We start from the raw sequence: 20,282 nt of genomic DNA, 5'->3' as shown, positions 1-20,282 counted from the left end.
TCGGGGTTTTTTATAGTTCCATATAAATCTGATGATTTTTTGCTCTATTTCTTTAAAAAACATCATTGGAAGTTTGATGGGAATTGCATTAAATTTGTATATTGCTTTGGGTAATATAGCCATCTTGATTATATTTATTCTTCCTAGCCAAGAACAAGGTATATTCTTCCATCTCATTATATCTTTTTCGATTTCCCTTAACAATGGTTTATAGTTTTCATTATATAAGTCCTTTACATTCTTTGTTATGTTTATTCCTAAGTATTTTATTTTTTTTTGTTGCAATCGTGAAGGGGATTATTCTTTTGAGTTCCTTCTCAGTTGTTTTATTGTTGGCATATAGAAAGGCTATTGACTTCTGTATGTTAATTTTGTATCCTGCGACCTTACTGTATTGGTTTATTGTTTCTAGTAGTCTTTTTGTGGATTCTTTGGGGTTTTCGATGTATAGGATCATATCATCTGCAAAAAGTGATACCTTTACTTCTTCTTTTCCGATATGGATGCCTTTTATTTCTTTGTCTTGTCTGATTGCTCTGGCTAGAACCTCTAGTACCACATTAAATAAGAGTGGAGAGAGTGGACAACCCTGTCTTGTTCCTGATTTAAGGGGGAAAGCCTTCAGTTTAGTGCCATGTAATATGATGTTAGCTGATGGTTTATCATATATGGCCTTTATCATGTTGAGATATTTTCCTTCTATACCCATTTTGTTGAGAGTCTTAAACATAAAATTGTGTTGTATTTTATCGAAAGCCTTTTCTGCGTCTATTGATAAGATCATGTGGTTTTTGTTCTTTGTTTTGTTGATATGGTGTATTACGTTAACCGTTTTACGTATCTTGAACCATCCTTGAGATTCTGGGATGAATCCCACTTGATCATGATGTATTATTTTTTTAATATGTTGTTGTATTCGATTTGCTAGTATTTTGTTTAGTATTTTAGCATCTGTATTCATTAGAGATATTGGTCTGTAGTTTTCTTTTTTTGTGCCATCCTTGCCTGGTTTTGGTATGAGGGTTATGTTGGCCTCATAAAATGTGTTTGGAAGTATTGCTTCTTCTTCAATTTTTTGGAAGACTTTGAGTAGAATAGGAACCAAGTCTTCTTTGAATGTTTGATAAAATTCGCTTGTATAGCCGTCAGGGCCTGGACTTTTATTTTTGGGGAGGTTTTTAATGGTTTTTTCTATTTCTTCTCTACTGATAGGTCTGTTTAGGCTTTCTGCTTTTTCTTTACTCAGTCTAGGAAGGTTGTATTTTTCTAGGAATTTATCCATTTCTTCTAGGTTGTTGAATTTAGTGGCATAAAGTTTTTCATGGTATTCTACAATAATTCTTTGTATATCTACGGTGTCCGTGGTGATTTCTCCTCTTTCATTTTGGATTTTGTTTATATGAGTTCTTTCTCTTTTTTCCTTGGTAAGTCTTGCCAAGGGTTTGTCAATTTTGTTGATCTTTTCAAAGAACCAGCTCCTTGTTCTATTAATTTTTTCTATAGTTTTTCTGTTCTCTATTTCATTTATTTCTGCTCTGATTTTTATTATCTCCTTTCTTCGGCTGGTTTTGGGTTTTCTTTGTACTTCTTTTTCTAGTTCCTTAAGGTGTGAAGTTAAGTGGTTCACTTGGGCTCTCTCTTGTTTGTTCATGTATGCCTGAAGTGATATGAACTTCCCTCTTATCACTGCTTTTGCTGCATCCCATAGATTCTGATATGTAGTATTGTCATTTTCATTAGTCTGTATATATCTTTTGATCTCTGCACTTATTTCTTCTTTTACCCATTCATTTTTTAAAAGTATGTTGTTTAGTTTCCACATTTTTGTGGGATTTTTTTCCTCTTTTTTGCAGTTGAATTCTAGTTTCAAGGCTTTATGATCAGAAAATATGCTTGGTACAACTTCGATTTTTCTGAATTTGCTGATGTTGTTTTTGTGGCCCAACATATGGTCAATTCTTGAGAATGCTCCATGTACACTGGAGAAAAATGTATACTCAGTCACTTTGGGATGAAATGTCCTGTAGATGTCTATCATATCCAGGTGCTCTAGTGTTTTGTTTAAGGCCACTATGTCTTTGTTGATTCTCTGTTTGGATAACCGATCTAGAGCCGTCAGTGGTGTAGTGAGGTCTCCAAGTATGATTGTATTTTTGTCAGTTATTGTTTTAAGATCAATAAGTAGCTGTCTTATATATTTTGGTGCTCCTTGGTTTGGTGCATATATATTAAGAATTGTTATGTCTTCTTGATTCAGTGTCCCCTTAGCCATTATGAAATGGCCATTTTTGTCTCTGAGTACTTTTCCTGTCTTGTAGTCATCATTATCCGATATGAGTATTGCTACACCTGCTTTTTTTTGGATGTTATTTGCTTGGAGTATTGTTTTCCAGCCTTTCACTTTGAATTTGTTTTTATCCTTGTTACTTAGATGAGTTTCCTGTAGGCAGCATACAGTTGGATTTTCTTTTTTAATCCATTCTGCTACTCTGTGTCTTTTTATTGGTGAGTTTAATCCGTTTACATTTAGTGTAATTATTGACACTTGTGAGTTCCCTATTGCCATTTTATATCTTGCTTTCTGTTAGTTTTGTGTTTTGTTTGATCCTTTTGTTTTTCTATCTTTTGTTTTTATGTGGTTGTATTCCATACATATTTCCTCTGTTGCTATCTTTTTTATCTCATGTGCTTCTGTGGTGGTTTTTTCAATGGTGGTTACCTTTGAGTAATGAAAAGGGTCCCTACCTTGTTCATTGTAGCGAACTATTTTGTTAGTACTTTTGCACTCCATCGTCCTTTGCTACTGTTAATCTCCATCTTCTCCCCCCCTTTCTTTTTGTTGTTGTCACAGTTTAAATTTGGTTTTATTGTGTTCTTCTTGGAGCTTTTACTTGTGGCTCTGTTTTTTTTTGTTCTTTGTATGTGATTGGAGAACCCCCTTTAGTAATTCCTAGAGTGGGGATTTTCTGATGATAAATTCCCTCATCTTTTCTGTATCTGTGAATGTTTTTATTTCTCCTTCATATTTGAAGGATAGCTTTGATGGGTATAGTATTCGTGGCTGAAAGTTCCTCTCTTTCAGGACTTTAAATATTGGGGTCCACTCTCTTCTAGCTTGTAGAGTTTCTGCTGAGAAATCTGATGATAATCTAATGGGCCTTCCTTTATATGTTGTATTCTTCTTTTCCCTGGCTGCCTTGAGAATTTTTTCTTTGCTGTTGGTTTGTGTCAATTTCATTATGATATGCCTTGGAGTAGGTTTGTTGGGGTTATGAAAACTTGGAGTTCTGTTTGCTTCTTGAATTTGAGGCTTTAGTTCTTTCCACAGGCTTGGGAAGTTCTCATCTATTATTTGTTTGAGTATGTTCTCCATTCCATTTTCTCTCTCTTCTCCCTCTGATATACCTATTATTCTTATGTTATTCTTTTTGATGGAGTCAGATAATTCTTGTAGGGCTATCTCATTTTTTTAAATTTTTGAATCTCTTTCTTCTTCTCTCTGTTGTGCCTCAAGTTGCTTGTCTTCTATTTCACTAATCCTCTCTTCTGTCTGGCCTGTTCTATTAGCTAAGCTTGTTACCTCATTTTTCAGCTCGTGAATTGAGTTTTTCATCTCTGTTTGATTTGTTTTTATAGTTTCAATTTCCTTGGAAATATATTCTTTGTGTTCGTTGAGTTGTTTTCTGAGCTCCCTAAATTGCCTTTCTGTGTTTTCTTGTATATCTCGGAGGATTTTTAGGATTTCTATCTTGAATTCTCTGTCATTTAGCTCCAAGGTTTCCAATATATTAAATTTTTTCTCCTTAGATTTTTCCTCATCTAGCTGTGTTACCTCTCTTTCTTTTGTATACATGATATTTGATTTTCTCTTCCTTAATGGCATCTGAGGGTGGTTTTGTTGATAGTATTAATGAGATTTAATAAAGAATAAAAAGTTAAAAAAATAAAAAATCGAAAAGAGTTTTTTTTTAAAAAAAATTAATAATGAAATAAAGAAAAATAAAATAAAATAAAAATTAAAAAAAAAGGAAATTATTCCCTCCTCCTTTTTTCCTCTCCTCTCCTCTCCCCTCTTTCTTGAGAAAATCTTGTGGTGAAATGTGAATTATAACAAACAATGCCTGTAATGGAGGGCCTGAATTGGGGAAAAGTTATAAAGGGGCAAATAAAAGAAAAAAGAAAAAGTAAAAAGAAGGGTGTATGGACCCACAAAAAGCAAATAAGGAAAAAATTTGGGTCAAGAATAAAATGATTTGCTTTTAGGTGTTGGTTGACTAAGAGTTATGATGAGAGGAATAAGAGGAAAACAGAAAAATGGGGGGACAAATTAAAAAATTACTATTGTATTTAGTGGAACAAGAACTAGATAAAATGGAGAGCCAGGGATGGGAGCACTGCTAGTGAGTTAAAAAGATGAAGTAAAAAACCCCCAAAATGCCGCAAACATAAGTTTGAGTCCCAGATAAGATAATTTGATTGTTATTGAGGTTTGAATGAGAGGAGATGTAAAGGAGAAAGGAAGAAACTAATATAGAGGGAGAAAAGAAAGAGAGAGAGAGAAAAAAAAGAGGGAACCACTAAAAGAAGAAAAAAGAGGAGAGAGAGAGAGAGAGAGAGAGAGAGTTAAGGGTTTTGGAGTACAACCCTCATAGAGAGAAAGAAAGAGGAAAGAAAAGATAATGGGAGATGTAACACTTATGGGTAGTATAGTTCAAGGAGAGGAGAGAGTAAGACCGGCAGAGAGTTAATCGGCCAAATTGGAGGAGGAAAAAAAATATCAAGAATGAAGGTAAGAGAAACAAACGAACAAATATAATAAAATGGGATAGGTTATAAAGTCTGCAGATTATTCTTGATTTTGAGAGGTTATCTTCTTGCTTTTTCTTTTCTCTCCCTCTTCCTGGTCGGTGACTCTGTACCCCTGGTTCTGCCCCTTTGGCACGCTCAGGTGGAGGTTTGCAGTTGATAAGTCTCTATGGCGATGTCATGTATTGTGCTTCAGTCTCGTTGGCAGTCGAGGCTCATTAGCATTTATAGGCTCCGATAGTGAGAGAGTCTGTGTTCCTGGAGCCTTTCTCCTAGTCTTTCCTTCCTCAATTAGTAGCCTGATAATCCAGCTATGGGGTTGCTGCTGCCTCTGCCTGGATAGTAAGAGGCTCAAAGAGCTGGCAACTCCCCACTCTATTTCCACTCAGCACAGGGCTCTGGGTAAGGCTCAGTCAGTCAGAGCTGCTAGCATAATCAGGCGGGGTTTCCGCACACTCAAAGACCTCTGGCTCTGCCACTCTGTCCGGTAACACAGGCGGGCGCCCACTTCTGGGGCGCTTGGAGGAATCTCTCGCTCACTATCTGTGCGCGCAGACCAGCATATCCGACCAGCAGTCTCACGCTCTCAGTGAAACCCCCAACCGCAGGGAAAAGTTGCAGCGTTGGAATTGGCTCTCGCTCCGTCCCCGTGTGCGGCTTTTGCAAGGTGCTGGGGCGGCCTGAGATTCCGCTTTGGCCCACACAAAGGCCCCTGACTCTGCCCCTCTGTGCGATAACACGGGCGCGCACTGCCGAGGCACTCGGAGGAATCTCTCACTCACTATCTGTGCGCGCAGACCAGGATATAAGGCCGGCCGCATTTCCCTCTGAGTGAATCCCCTACCAGCACAGAAAAGTTCCACCGTTGGAATTAGTTCTTGCTTCCTCCCGTGCGCGTCTTTCCCAGGGCGCTGGGGCTGCCCAGAGATTCTGCTTTCAGCCCACAATAAGGCCTCTGACTCTGCCTTTCTGTGGGGTAACACAGACACCCACTCCCGGGGCTTAGGAAGAAATCTCTCGCGCGCCGACCAGGAGATCGGGTGAAATGGCTGCCCCGCTTGTCTGTCTTTGTTTGGGTTTGGCGCGAGTGTTAGCTTGTATTGCCTGGGTTGCCACAGGATCAGTTTTTCCTCGGCTTGGATCTCCGTGCCACAGCCTGGTTCGGCCGTTTGTGCCGCGGCCTGGATGTATTCACCCCCTTTGCCCGCCTCAGTTTCTATATTCACGGATCCCAGAGAAAGCCGCCCTGTTTAGGTTAGTGAGGAAGGTGGAGCATTTCTTACTCCCTATTTCCTTCAGGGTTTGGTTATATATTTAGCCAATTTTTCGCTCGACCATACCTTCGGGTGTATTGTGAAACATCTGGAGGCTCCAAGGATAGGTTTTTCTGTTTCTGGTTGAAGATCTTGTTGAGTTTTGGGGGAGATTTATCGGTATCGCTTCCTACCCCGCCATTACTCTGACGTCATCTCTCGTTTACATCTTTCTAACATGAGATTATGTATTAATTATTCATTTTGAGACTGTTGATGGGAAAAAAAGATTGACTTGATTTAAAAACCGGTAATGACATTTTAGAAATGTTAAAATTGTTCGCAATCAAGCAAATGATTGACTATTTGAGCAATATTACAGGCTTATAACTCACTGCATGGTAACAATTTTATATTTATTTTTCACTGAAGATTTCTATTTCCACCTCATGACTAATAGTATAAAAAAGTAATGAAAGGGTTATTTATTTATTTATTTATAACTCTTAGGATCGTGGCATGTTCAGTGGGGGACTGAGAGACAGACAGACATATAGCACTTACTTACAGTAAAGAAACAAAAGAGTTTATTGTGTAAAGAAACTGATGTCATGTGTCATTTTTATTCTTTTCAAGGAAGGTGCGTCGGCCAGGAAGACACAGACTCCGGCGGCACAGCCGGTACCACGACCAGGTAACCACAGTCCGTAAACCATCAGAGTTGAAAGCCATTTGATATTTATAGTGCTTTGAAGGAATTGAAATTTTACTTAAAAATATATACCTCTAAAGTCATATAACATTGGCTTTTTCCTGAAGTAATGGGACTAGGGGCCGAAGCAGTTAGCGTCCCCCACTTGGTTAAGGAGATTTTGCAGTAGTGTCATGGTGTAGAAACTGTTATCTCTGTGTCAAGGTTGGGGACAGCTGAAGTTGAGCGGTGGTCAGTCACTTAGCTGGCCAGGGTAATCTGCCTGGAAAGGGGCAAAATGGGGATAGGTAGTGATGAGATCATTTGGGTCGAGTCTTACTGACTGACATGGGGACTCCAGTGAGTCTGGCCTCCCTGGCTCTCATAGGCCAGGCGTGTCCCTGACAGTGCTCTGCCTTGGTCCTCACCAGGGAACCTTGGGTGCTTGCTTCTGCGTTTGTTTTTATTAAACCCCTGAACTTTGTATGTAATATGCAAGCTGTTATAGTTTGTCTCTTTCTCACAGAGGGTCTTCTGAGCCTTAATATCAGTGCCGTTGTTCCTAACCCTCGATCGAGTCCATCATGGCTCTCTGGTGTCCTGTCAGTCACAGGTGTCTGTTTGTGTTTCTCCGAGTCATTCTCAGAGCAGCTCCTCTCTCCTGTTTGTCCACTGCCTGTCTAGCCTGTCAGTCCCGTATCCCACCAACAGATTCCAAGTGCTCATTGAGACACTTGTTTTCCAGTGATGCTTCTAGCTAATCAGCTGTATCTGAGTTCTAGTTCTAAAAATGACGTGGCAAAGTTCTAGTATTTTTTCTCAGCAATAAGAAAAATGAGAACGCTAGAATAATTATGTATGTGTACAGACTTTTATTTGTATACCTTTCTCTGCTTCATGTGTCTGGAAGAATCATACTGCTGAACTTGATAATACCTAATCACAAGGAATTAGCTATATACAGGAGTATGAAGTATTAGTAAAAATGTAGCATTTTACTGTTTTAAAATGGAAAATATTCCAAAAACGGCATGCTTCCCTTTAAAATGATGTTTCTAAGAACTGATGTTTAATTAGTCAGAATTTTAAGTCTCCTAAATTTGTAATTATTTTTATGACTAAAAAAGATATCTAAGCACAGCACATGGCACATAGAAAACAATTTAATTGTATGGATAAATTGAAGAAAATTGAGCATATGGCCCTTTTTATCCTAAAATATGTATATTAATCCTGAACTAGGCTGGTATTACCATTATTATGCCAACAAATCCTTTTGTGTAGCATAAAGTCTATTGCATGCAAATAAAGAAGAGATATGAATACTTGTGTTTTTTATAACAACATTTACAATTTTAAACAACATGGGCAATTACAGAGAATAGAGACCTTTCTATGACCTGTTGCGTATAAGATTCTCTTCCAATGAAAAAACAAAAAACAATTTTAAAGAGAAAAAAGACAAATATTTTAGGTCTCAGCCCCCAGTAACTCTTTTTCTCATTCCTTCAAAATGCTTAGGCACACTGCCCTCCTGGTCCTTTCCCCAGCGTTGTGTGTCCTGTGTTCTGTTCTGCACTTGTTACGGGGCTAGAACCAGTTAGCTAAGAAGTGCTTTACTTCCGTTGGTAGGCCTTACCATCCACTGACACAGCCCTGCCAGTGCAGGGCATTCTTCCCTGTGACTGCAGAGGGTTGAAGAGTGGCTAAGGCGTTTTAAAGTTTTTGTGAAGCAGAAGAATAGTATTATTTGATAAGGTTGCAATACATTTAAAGATTTTATAATTAGTAATATGTAAATACAGGCAATCTTTTGGATTTACTTGCCTTTTTTTTTTTTTTTTTTACAGGGACAGAGAGTCAGAGAGAGAGGGATAGATAGGGACAGACAGACAGGAACGGAGAGAGGTGAGAAGCATCAATCATCAGTTTTTTGTTGCGACATCTTAGTTGTTCATTGATTGCTTTCTCATATGTGCCTTGACCACGGGCCTTCAGCAGACCCAGTAACCCCTTGCTCGAGCCAGCGACCTTGGGTCCAAACTGGTGAGCTTTTTGCTCAAGCCAGATGAGCCCACGCTCAGGCTGGCGACCTCGGGGTCTCAAACCTGGGTCCTGCACATCCCAGTCCGATGCTCTATCCACTGCGCCACCTGGTCAGGCGGATTTACTTGCTTTTTATAATAATTTTTTTTTTTTTTGGCAGAGAGAGTCAGAGAGAGGGGCAGATAGAGACAAACAGGAAGGGAGAGAGAGATGAGAAGCATCAATTCTTCGTTGCGGCTCCTTAGTTGTTCATTGACTGATTTCTCATATGTGCCTTGACCAGGGGGCTACTGCAGACCGAGTGACCCCTTGCTCGAGCCAGCGACCTTGGGCTCAAGCTGGTGAGCCTTGCTCAAACCAGATGAGCCCATGCTCAAATTGGTGACATCGGGGTCTCGAACCTGGGTCCTCCGCATCCCAGTCCAACGCTCTATCCACTGCGCCACTGCCTGGTCAGGCTTTACTTTTTAAACTTGAAAATAAGAATGTGATTTTTATAACATCTAGAAGTTTGGTCTTTATTTTTCTCTTCCAGTTTCTCAAGCAAGACCTCCCCCAAATCAGAAGAAAGGTGAGGTTGTGCATGTGATTCTAGACTGTTCTGAAAGGTAAATGTGAGTAAGGTCGATTACAGAGAGATGAGGGGAGGCGGGGAGGAGCAGATGGGCGCTTCTCCTGTGTGCCCTGGCCAGGACTCAAACCCAGGACACCCACACGCTGGGCTGACACCCTGCTGCTGAGCATCCTCACGCACTTTATCCGGCGTTTGTGCTGGTGTCTGCTCTGATCAATGCTCAGTTCATACTGAGTATTTGATATTTTGACTATCACTGCTGACTTAAAATATTTTTTAGCTCAAAAGAGTGAAAATGATAAGTTTTTGAATTTTTGTTTGGGAGAGTAACTCTAAGCCTTGTAATAGCCATGCCATCATTGCTGCCGTGAGTGACCATTGTGTCTTCCCAGGGTCCCGCACGCCCATCATCATCATCCCTGCTGCCACCACCTCCCTGATCACCATGCTGAACGCAAAGGACCTGCTGCAGGACCTGAAGTGAGTTCTTCGCTCACTCCTCTCTCCTGGGCGTGCACAGGTGCTGCCGAGGACTGGCGTGCCTGTGCCATGTCCCTTATATGGGGGAAACAGAATTGCTGTTTCCACTTTACAGAAAGCCTGGGATATAATTGTCAAAACAGAGTATATTCTTTTATATCTGGATCCTTACTTCAGTGTTAGTTAGAATAGCAGTAATGGTAACTAGGGAGATATATTCACTCAGTAACCTAATTAGTATCTATAAGAAGAGTGTGAGTGATTGCCTTGCCTTTCTCAATAAAATAAAAGTGACAATTCTGGAAGAAAGAAGAAAAGCCCCCTCCAAAAAGGAAGGCACACCAGTTCTCAATAACTTGACTTATTAAAAACAAGTAAAACAACTTGATACTTGGCTAAGGGTAGGTTTCACCAAAAGCAGCATTGAAATGTCTGTGCCTGTGACTTAAAAGCAGTGTAAGAATTGGTATAACCTAGCACACCCACACTTGTCCGCATAGTGACTGTTGTTTCTTGAGTTCCTGTGAACGAAATTCTCAATGAACATGGACAGAAGGAATTTTTTAAAATTGAATTTATGGAGGCAGCATTGGTTAATAAAATTATAGGTTTCAAGGGTACAGAAGGAATTTTTATGTTTTATATTTTATTAGGTTGTATAGTGATGTTTAGTATCTGCCAGTGTCGTGGATTACTCAGATAATTCCTCTGGTAATCTGCAATTCGTCGGATAATCTACAGTTGGGTGGAATATAGTAATCATTTTTGTCCTCTTGAAATATGTTTGGGAATATGAGACTTTAAGACCCATGTAAAAATGGTTTTTGTTAACTCCTCTAAAAAAAAATGTTGCTTTTATTTGAGTGTGTATTCCCTTTTCGCCTTCTAATCAGCATGGCGAGGAGATTGCTCAGCGTTTACAGTCTGCGGGACGTGACATCACTCTGGACGCCGGCTTCGTTCAGTGCTGGCTCTGTGTCTGGCACCCGCTCCTTCAAATTCAGTTGTGGGTTCGGCAGAGAAACGGGCTTGCTCTTTTATTGTCATTTGTGTCTCCGTTATTTAAAACAAAAACAGTGTTTGCCAAATAATGGGCATGGAGTACACGCTTAGGAAGGAGGGAAACGGGGAGAGGGGTGCATTGAGAGAATAGGAGAACGGTAGACTGCGCCTGAAATTCAAAATCGGGTTGTGTGCGTGCGCTAGCTGTGAGTCAGTCTAGTTAGTGCATGTCTCTCCGGTTTCCTTTTTTGTGTGTGGTGTCACGCCTGCACTTGTGACTTGCAGTTAGTTCCCATGAGGTGTCATTGTACTTGGTATTGTTTGCACTCGCTGTATTGGGGTCTTTACGATCTTTTCTAGCTCTTGGATTTTTAGGATTTGTGAATTTATTTACAGTTCTCATAATTTTTAGTAAGTGACAATTGTATTTTTTATAAATATGCCTGCATAAAGAAAATTCACAGGAAGTTATTGAAATGTTAAAGAAGAAATCTGTCTTTCGTATTTCATTTTCTGAATCTTTATGGTGCTTCTCTGAATATATCACAAATCTAACAGTTAAATATTATTTTATAATAGAAGCTAGCAGATAGTGTGAGGAAATCACACAGTGAGTTTTAGTGTTTTCTCCTCCGCCTTAGTGCAAGCAGAGAAGCCAAACTGCCCCACAGGCCCCCATCCTTAGGGCAGAGCATGCCTGATTTTTCTCTGAGTTTGAATCACTCTCTTCACTGTTTAACACCTCATTGCAGCTTGACACAGCCTTGCAGTTGGAGTCGGGTACAGGCTCTGTTGTGTAATTAATGCATAATTGAAACCTCCTCCACACAATTGCAGTCCTGGCTGCAACCCATAGCTCATGTTGGCATAGAGTCTGTTTGGTTTCCTGTAAAACTGAGGATTCTTCAATTTTCTAGCCCCACAGTAAGTAAGAGAAACAAAACAAAAGAAAACCCACCTTAATCTTTATTATCCCAAAAAGCGGAATTAAGGTTATATGATGGAAGTATTGAAAAGCACATTTCACATGTATAAGTGTGACCTTGAGGCAGGCATTTTAGTGGGATTATAAGTCTATTCAAAACAAACTATTGGATGGCACTCCTGGTTCTGGTAGTGATGATGACCTCACAGGGCAGAGTTCCGGAGGAGAAACACACACATGGGCAGGTGCCCCAGCTGGAGAGAGGCAGGGGCACAAGGTGGAGTTCCCAACGCAGTGCAGAATAACTCAGTGCTGGGAAACAGCACGGGGTGTCTGGTGGTTTTATTATTCATTACATTGAAGACTGTCCGCTATGTCCTCGCTTCCTCTGTTGTGACAGTGGGTCAGCCGGTGGAGAGAGTCCCAGGAAGGACCCGGCTTTCTCTGCTCTCTACCTGGAGGTCGATACCTTCTATTATATATCCCACTTGGGGGTTTGTTAGAATTAAATCAGTGGATTCATGTTTCTCATCAGTTCTCTCTGGTTCTTTCTCTTCAGGTGTTAGTCTTTCCCCCTTTTTCTTCTTTCTGGGACTTAAATGAGATATACTGGAGACCTCTCATATCATTTTCATGTCTCTTAAATGATTCTATTCTCCATCTGTTTCTGTCATCTGCATTCTTGATAATTTCTTTAGATTTAACAACTAGAAAGTTGTTTATTTCTTTGGCCATGCCCTAATCTAACATTCAGTCTAACTATTGCATTTTTAAATTAAGATATCTCATGTTTCAATTGTAGTGGTTCTGTTTAGTTCATTTTCAAACCTTTGGTCTTTTCTTTTTTTAAATGTTTTTATTTTATTGATTTTAGAAGAAGGGGGAGAGAGGGAGAGACAGGGACCTCAGTCTGTTCCTGTGTGTGCCCTGGCCAGGGATCTAATCCACAACCTCTGCTTTTCGGGATGAGGTTCTAACCAACTAGATATCTGGCCAGGGCTCCGTCCAACCTTTAGTTTTTAATTATTTTTTTCCCTTTACATATTTGCAAGCTTTTTATAAACTTTGGTCTTAGATAATTGCATCAGCGGGGTCCTCAGTTTCTTTTTCTTTGACCGTTTTTTCATTCATGACACCTTATTTCCTTCTGTGTTTTTTTTTACAGTTCATTTAATGTATTTTATTGTTTTCATTAACTTATTTCCTTGGAATTGTTTTTTCTGGGGATTTTTGATGTATAGAGTGTAGGTGGGGGTGCTCCGGAGGTCTGCGTCCATCTGCTCGGCGCCTGGGCGTTTTCAGTTTATACCACTTTCCGTTTTCAGTGTGAGGTTGTTTAATGTCCAGATATTAGTTTATTTACTTTGTTTTATTTTTTATATTTCTATTTTTTTATTTAGGAAAAAGGAAAACTAACCTGGGAAATATCCATAAATTTGTTCTGTATTTAAAATAACAAAGTCTGGAACATAATTAGCTTTATCTCATTTGCATTTTATTCTTTGACAGTATTAACTGTCAAGGCTTGGCAACACTAAATGGATCAACCAATGGGGTCAAAATTATTTCTCCAAATCAGATATATCCATGTAGCATCTCAGTGGTGCTGTTATGGTCAGATTTGTTAGAATGCTTAGTTGTAAGTGATAAAAACCAACTCAGAGTAGCTTTATCAAAAATTAATTTATTGGCTCAGCATAACTGAAACGTTGTGGCTTTGGGCTCAGTGCTGAAACGGTGTAGTCAGGAGTTGGTCCCTCCATCCCTCAGGCAGGTCCTCGCCCTGCAGGGACAGGATGTCAATCTGAAACTTGAGGTTAGCAATCATAGTACAAAGACAGTGCCTGTTTCTTGGAAATCTTAAACTGAGGGAAAGAAGTCAGGCACCAAAGAATATGCCTGTAAATTTTTACCTGTATGAGTTCCCAGAACAGGCAAAGCTCATCCCGGGTGACGGAAGGCATCGGATCACGATGCCTGTTTGGGGACGGGGGACTTTCTGAATGGTGTGCAAGGAAGTGCTGCCTGCATGCAGATGGTTTGTCTTGACTGGAGTGTGCTCACGCCGAGTGCACATCTCTGACGACTCATCTGTTTGTGCATTGTGTATCCATAGCGTGTTACAGTGTCTGCAGAAATGCAGCGAGAGGGGATGTAAATGTGCTATTGGGGAAACATTTGTTCTCTGTTGGAAGAGTGATCACGCCCATATTTTCTTGTAGATGACTTTTTATAAATGAGTCCATAGGCAGTGAACTGATTATGTATGTGAAATTTTTCAATGACAAGGCAGTTTTAACTTTCCCATCAGATGTGACGTGGGCGTGAAAACAGTCACTCAGAAGTGAAGGTCAGGCCTGACCAGGCAGTGGCGCAGTGGTTAGAGTGTTGGACTGAGATGTGGAGGACCCAGGCTCAAGACCCGAGGTTGCCAGCTTGAGCGTGGGCTCATCTGGTTTGAGCAAAGCTCACCAGCTTGAGCCCAAGGTTGCTGGCTCAAGCAATGGGTCACTCGGTCTGCTGTAGCCCCCTGGTCAAGGCACATATGAGGAAGCAATCAATGAACAACTAAGGAGCCGCAACGAAGAATTGATGTTTCTCATCTCTCTCCCTTCCTGTTTGTCTATCCCTGTCTGTCCCTCTCTCTGACTCTCTCTGTTTCTACCACAAGGAAAAAAAAAAAAGTGAAGTTCAGTGTGTCATAATTGCCATGCACTAACAGCTTTCCTGATGACAGAATTAGGATCACTTTGTAATGGCTCCAGGATGTGGTGTTGAAACTTTTCAAAAGATTCCAAGTGCAGAGCTCTCTGGCATCCCCTTGCCCTGTCTCCCTGCCTTGCAGGAGCAGAGTGGCACTCGGGGTCTGGACTGCATGGCCCTGTTCGGTTGGGCTGGCAGACCACAGTGGATAAAACATGCCAAAGACAGTGTTAGGAGAACGTGTTAAAAAAAAAAAGTTTAAAATGCTTTGTGAACACTAACAAACCGAGAGCTGGAAACAGCTCTGCAGATTGCAGAATCATTTCTGAGAATAAGTTTGATGGCACAGTGGAGAATTGAACTGCCTAGATGTGCTAATTTATTAAATTACTAGCAGTATTTACTAAAACAGGCAATTGGCATACACCGATTTAATTTCCTTACTTTAAAACTTTGCAAAGCAACCCCGAAATTTGATGGCATTTTCCTGATTTTGCTGAGGCATAAACTGTGAAAAGGGGGTGTTTTGTGAAGTTCTTGTATTGGCTGTGTCACCTGTCCAGTGAGGGGCTTTGCTGGGCACAGTGTCTCCATTGCCAGCCACCTTCCAATTCAGAGTCAATTTTTCCTACAGTAGCACTTGGACAGTCGGATCAGTGTGGTGTTTGTGTAGCCCTGGAGAATGCTTGTGCTAGATGAGTGTGAACCGGGTGTCTGAGAGACACAGGGCTGGCCGGTGGCTGTGTGAGCCTGCGCTTTGTTCCACGTGTATGGGAGGGACCTGTCCTCAGGCATCGTAGTCTCTATGTGCAGAACAGGTTTATTTTAAAAAACAAATGTTTTGGGGTTAAAACAATATTAAAAAAATAGTTTCAAAATATTTATTTTCCCATTTTTATCACCGTGAATCATTTGACCTTTTCTCTCTCTCTCTTTTTTTTTCTCAAAGATTTGTCCCATCAGATGAGAAGAAGAAGCAAGGCTGTCAGCGAGAAAACGAGACTCTGATACAGAGGAGGAAAGACCAGGTGCAGCCGGGCGGCACAGCCATCAGCGTCACGGTTCCCTACCGTGTGGTGGACCAGCCCCTGAAGCTCATGCCCCAGGACTGGTGAGCCTGTCGGTCTTCTCCACAGTCGCTGGGACAAGTCTCAGACCCTGTTTTTGAAACCAGTGTGAATGCTTGATTTGGTCATCAATAGTACAGTCCAGTAGTCCTGAGTTAATCTGTATGCTGGATCACTAAATTTTATTGTACTTATAAGGAGAAATGCTGGGGTTAAGTTCAGTTACTATTCTGTAAACTTAGTAGAAATTTTTTATTATTATTATTTTTTTGTATTTTTCTGAAGCTGGAAATGGGGAGAGACAGACAGACTCCCGCATGCTCCCGGCCGGGATCCACCCGGCACGCCCACCAGGGGGCGACGCTCTGCCCACCAGGGGGTGATGCTCTGCCCCTCCGGGGTGTCGCTCTGTTGCGACCAGAGCCACTCTAGCGCCTGGGGCAGAGGCCAAGGAGCCATCCCCAGCGCCCGGGCCATCTTTGCTCCAATGGAGCCTTGGCTGCGGGAGGGGAAGAGAGAGACAGAGAGGAAGGAGGGGGGGAGGGGGGGAGAAGCAGATGGGCGCTTCTCCTGTGTGCCCTGGCCGGGAATCGAACCCGGGACTTCTGCACGCCAGGCCGACGCTCTACCACTGAGCCAACTGGCCAGGGCCTTAGTAGAAATTTTTTATGCTTGTCCATTTGCTCTGGTTTTTTAGCGCACAACTTTCAAGCAGACTACTCTTTTGAGTACCTCTATTTTACTTATTTATTTACTTACTGTTTTACTTACTTATTTACTTATTTACTCCATTCATTCATTCATTCATCTGGGGGTGGATCAGCTCATTGTCTCACTTAGTTGTGCACTCATTGAGTGCTTCCCATATGTGCCCTGACCAGGGTTCAGACTGGCACCCTTGGTATCGAGCCAGCAACCTCTGTGCTCTGGGGTGTTCTCTATTCACCATACCTCCAGGCAGGGCGCGGATCTATAGTTTAGATTTTAGATTTGGAAAATTCATATTTTCTGGAAAAAAATGGTAAGTGAAGGCGTTGTTACTTGTATTACAAGGGAATAATTTAATAGAAATAATGTGATCACCCTGGTTTAGCTCTTTCGTTTTAGTAAAATATCGAGCTGTGTATGATAGAAAAAGGCTGTAACGTGTTAACTTCACTAACCTAAGCTGGAGTAGAAGTCCGTGACACAGAGAACGTGGCACAGCGGTGCGCTAGCTGACGTGGCCCTGGCAGGGCCTGCTGGTCTCCCACACTAGGGGGGTCGGCAGTGTTGGTGTGTTAGACATTTGCTACAGACTAACAAGTTCCTGTGTTGTAATTCTCCCTTCATGCCTAACCAAGATACATTGAGTAATAGATGAAGTAAGATGAGAATTTCAGGTATCAAGTTTAAAACTTGAGAGAAGTAGGAATGTTGCATATTTGTGTCATATGTTTGTACTTACTTGTAGAAAACTAGTACATCAGGGTATACACGTGTGTGAATATTCTCTTGGTTTCTAGCCATTGGTGTCCTAATCTAGGAATGATACTTTTTTTCTTGGCTAATTGTTCTTTTAGGAATTCAGTGGGTGGAATGTTTATGTCACCCTTCTGCCCTGCTCGCCTAGCAAGACCTGGGGGGCTGGTCGGTGACGTGACGTCTGGTCAGCACATTCCCTCCAGCTGGCAGGCACCCTGAGCTTCCAGCTGCTGTAGGGTACAAGTTACATCATAAAATTAAGAGGCCATTTCATAGTGTGCTTTCTCCATTATTAAAGATGGTGTTGGCCATACTGGGCATATACTCCTTGAAAGGTGTAATTTTAGTCTGAGAGATTTTGAGCAGGATAAGAATTTTAAGCTGTAATTTTTCACAGTGACTGGTTTTTGTTGTAGTTTATTTAGTTGACTAGAAGGTAACCCCAGTTTAAAGACTGATTGGATGTGTAGAGTCTTCATTTAAGGTAGTGGTTATCTGTGGACCTCTGGGCACTCCCAGGACCAGGGGTCCCCAAACTACGGCCCGCGGGCCACATGCACCCCCCTGAGGCCATTTATCCGGCCCTCGCAGCACTTCTGGAAGGGGCATCTCTTTCATTGGTGGTTAGTGGGAGGAGCATAGTTCCCATTGAAATACTGGTCAGTTTGTTGATTTAAATTTACTTGTTCTTTATTTTAAATATTGTATTTGTTCCCGTTTTGTTTTTTACTTTAAAATAAGATATGTGCAGTGTGCATGGGGATTTGTTCATAGTTTTTTTTACAGTCCAGCCCTCCAACGGTCTGAGGGACAGTGAACTGGCCCCCTGTGTAAAAAGTTTGGGGACCCCTGCCCAGGACCCTTTTGAAGGGTTGTGAGGTCAGAACTATTTCCATAGTAACAGTGATGGCTGTGCTCATGGTTTGTCAGTCCCTGCTCAGGGACAGCAGCGCGGCCAGTGCACAGGATCAGTCACGTTCATCTCTCATGTCTCCTCTCCCTTTCCCTCTCCCTGGCTCCCCTCTCTCCTTTTTCAGGTATGCCCCTGCTCTTCAGGCTCCTCACGAGAGTGCTCATGTTGGGCTTGCGTGGGGGAGTGGCGGTGGTACCTGGTGCTGTGTGAGCGACTCCGGCCAGCACTGCCACAGGGACTCGTGCCCTATCGGCCACGGCTCTGCTCCCCACTGTGGTCGTAGACGACACTGTTCAAGGCTGTTTCAGTTTCTGAGTTCTGTTAGATATTTTGTAAACTAATGGAAGAGGAGGGCCTAAAAAGACCTTTTATTCTTTTTAGGAAAACAAAGTTAAATGGTTGGAAAAACAGGTTGCTTTAAGAAAAACTTACAGTGTATGGTGCAGGAAACATCTGTAAAACAAGTGAAAACTTAGCGAAGTCTCGATGGTTTCTGTGCTGAGGTCACTTTCCTAAGTAACCAGAAGTCAGAAATAAGGCCTCAGTGCCTCGGAAACTTGTTCGTGGATTACTATAACTCATAGCATTATAATGAGAGTAAAATACCTCAGGCTTGTTTGAATTCTAAGTGATTTTGTTTTAAAGCCTACTATTTTGGTGAATAGAACAGCTGCTCTTCCCTCTTGCATTGGAAAAGTGAGCCCTTATTGTGGTTACTAGCAGGGCAGTAATAAAAGGCTAAAAAGATCACATAAGATTGTGTGTATAATGAATCACATGTAAAAGACTTGGGTGCAGGAGCAGCTGTTCACTCCTGTCGTGGTGCATTCCAGTGAGGACCTGGCTCACGCCTGTGCCTCAGAGCAGGGCGGCTGGGACTGTCACCAGGGTGACGGGCAACTAGGAGACATCCTCCTGACAGGTGTACAGTCACCCAGGCTCACGTCTGCCCATGGTCTCACTCTTCCCGCCCATTTTCTGCTCACAGGGACCGGGTCGTGGCCGTGTTCGTGCAGGGTCCTGCGTGGCAGTTCAAGGGTTGGCCGTGGCTTTTGCCTGATGGATCACCAGTTGACATATTTGCTAAAAGTAAGATTCTGTTTTTTTTACTGCTAATCCAATACAGGAGTGCTCTTGGCTTTAGTAAGAGAAAAAGCCATCTGTACCTCTGCATATGAGATGTGTACTGTATATAAATGATTCTTACCCAGTACCATATATACTGTTACTTTTTGAGCACTAGTGAAATATTTTTAAAGCCTTTTTTAAAAAATTTGAACATTAATAGTTTCTGTGTACTGTGAATTGTCATGTGTTCCCCAACACTAATAATTACTTTTTAGGTCACTTTAAAATCATTAATATTGTTGCTTGCCCATACATTTTAATTAAAATTGGTGGCCACTCTGTACCTTTGTTGTAAGTCCCTGTCTAGAGTATTAGTCCCCTGGCTGAGGAGGCTCACCTCCCTGGTTCGCCCCCTGTATTTTCACATGGAGTGTGGCATAGGGGCACAGTCAACAACAGTGGAATTCCCTTGGCTTATACCCTTTAATGACCATAGCCATGCACTGGGCAGTAAAAAGTGGGTGAAGTTAGCCTTTTTTTTCTTTGCTGGTTGGGATTTTTTAGTTATAAATTCCAATACCCAGTTATATTGATAGTATAAGAGAACTACTTTATAAAAAAATTCTCATTTTAACAAATGTTTATTAAAAATGACAACTTTATTAAGAGTATAGATTGTTCTATTGTGAAAGCCAGCCAGTTTTAAGCAACCTCTGTTTTCATTAGTGATTCAGTGGACTGTATGCATTTTATCTTACTCCTTAGTTCGGTTCTCAATGGGACCAAACCCTAAGTAAATACTTATTAATTTGAACGTTTTGACGATGCCACAGTTCCTGACATCTGTTTCAGAGACCACTTTGGTTATAGTAATAGCTTCAGTTGGTGGAACAAAAATTGTATTACTTTTTTTTTTGCATATGCCTATTTTGGGTATTTTAATTTTTTAAATAAAATACTTTAATAATTCTGATTGCATTTTGAACAAAAATATTATTTCCCCCCATATAGTTAAAGCCTTTCATCTCAAATACGATGAAGTTCGTCTAGACCCAAACGTTCAGAAATGGGACGTAACCGTGTTAGAACTCAGCTATCACAAACGTCATTTGGACCGACCGGTTTTCTTACGGTTCTGGGAAACATTGGATAGGTAATTCTGGTTCTAAAATGCATTTCTTCTGCTTTCTTGTAGTAATTTTCCTGTCTCTTCAGTTAGATTTTTAACATTGTGAATAGTATCTTCCAATTCCGTTCTTTTAATGTTGCCCAATTTGATGCTTCTAACAT

The 20,282-nt window shown here is 41.2% G+C and overlaps 1 protein-coding gene across 1 annotated transcript in view; it reads left to right on the top strand.

Annotated features, from left to right (window-relative positions):
• The window catches only part of CDC73 (cell division cycle 73), a 90,617-nt gene that overhangs the window by 66,128 nt on the left and 4,207 nt on the right, over positions 1-20,282 (top strand). Inside the window, exons 11-16 of the mRNA XM_066379917.1 lie at positions 6,696-6,753; positions 9,332-9,367; positions 9,763-9,850; positions 15,430-15,591; positions 18,913-19,013; positions 20,004-20,145. Coding sequence (XP_066236014.1) covers positions 6,696-6,753; positions 9,332-9,367; positions 9,763-9,850; positions 15,430-15,591; positions 18,913-19,013; positions 20,004-20,145 — 587 coding nt within the window. The remainder of the gene's footprint in view (positions 1-6,695; positions 6,754-9,331; positions 9,368-9,762; positions 9,851-15,429; positions 15,592-18,912; positions 19,014-20,003; positions 20,146-20,282) is intronic.

Source organism: Saccopteryx leptura, chromosome 1 (assembly GCF_036850995.1).
Source record: "Saccopteryx leptura isolate mSacLep1 chromosome 1, mSacLep1_pri_phased_curated, whole genome shotgun sequence".
NCBI classification, from domain to species: domain Eukaryota; kingdom Metazoa; phylum Chordata; class Mammalia; order Chiroptera; family Emballonuridae; genus Saccopteryx; species Saccopteryx leptura.
Note: the sequence above shows the minus strand (reverse complement) of the source record. Positions and strands in the feature narration are given on the sequence as shown.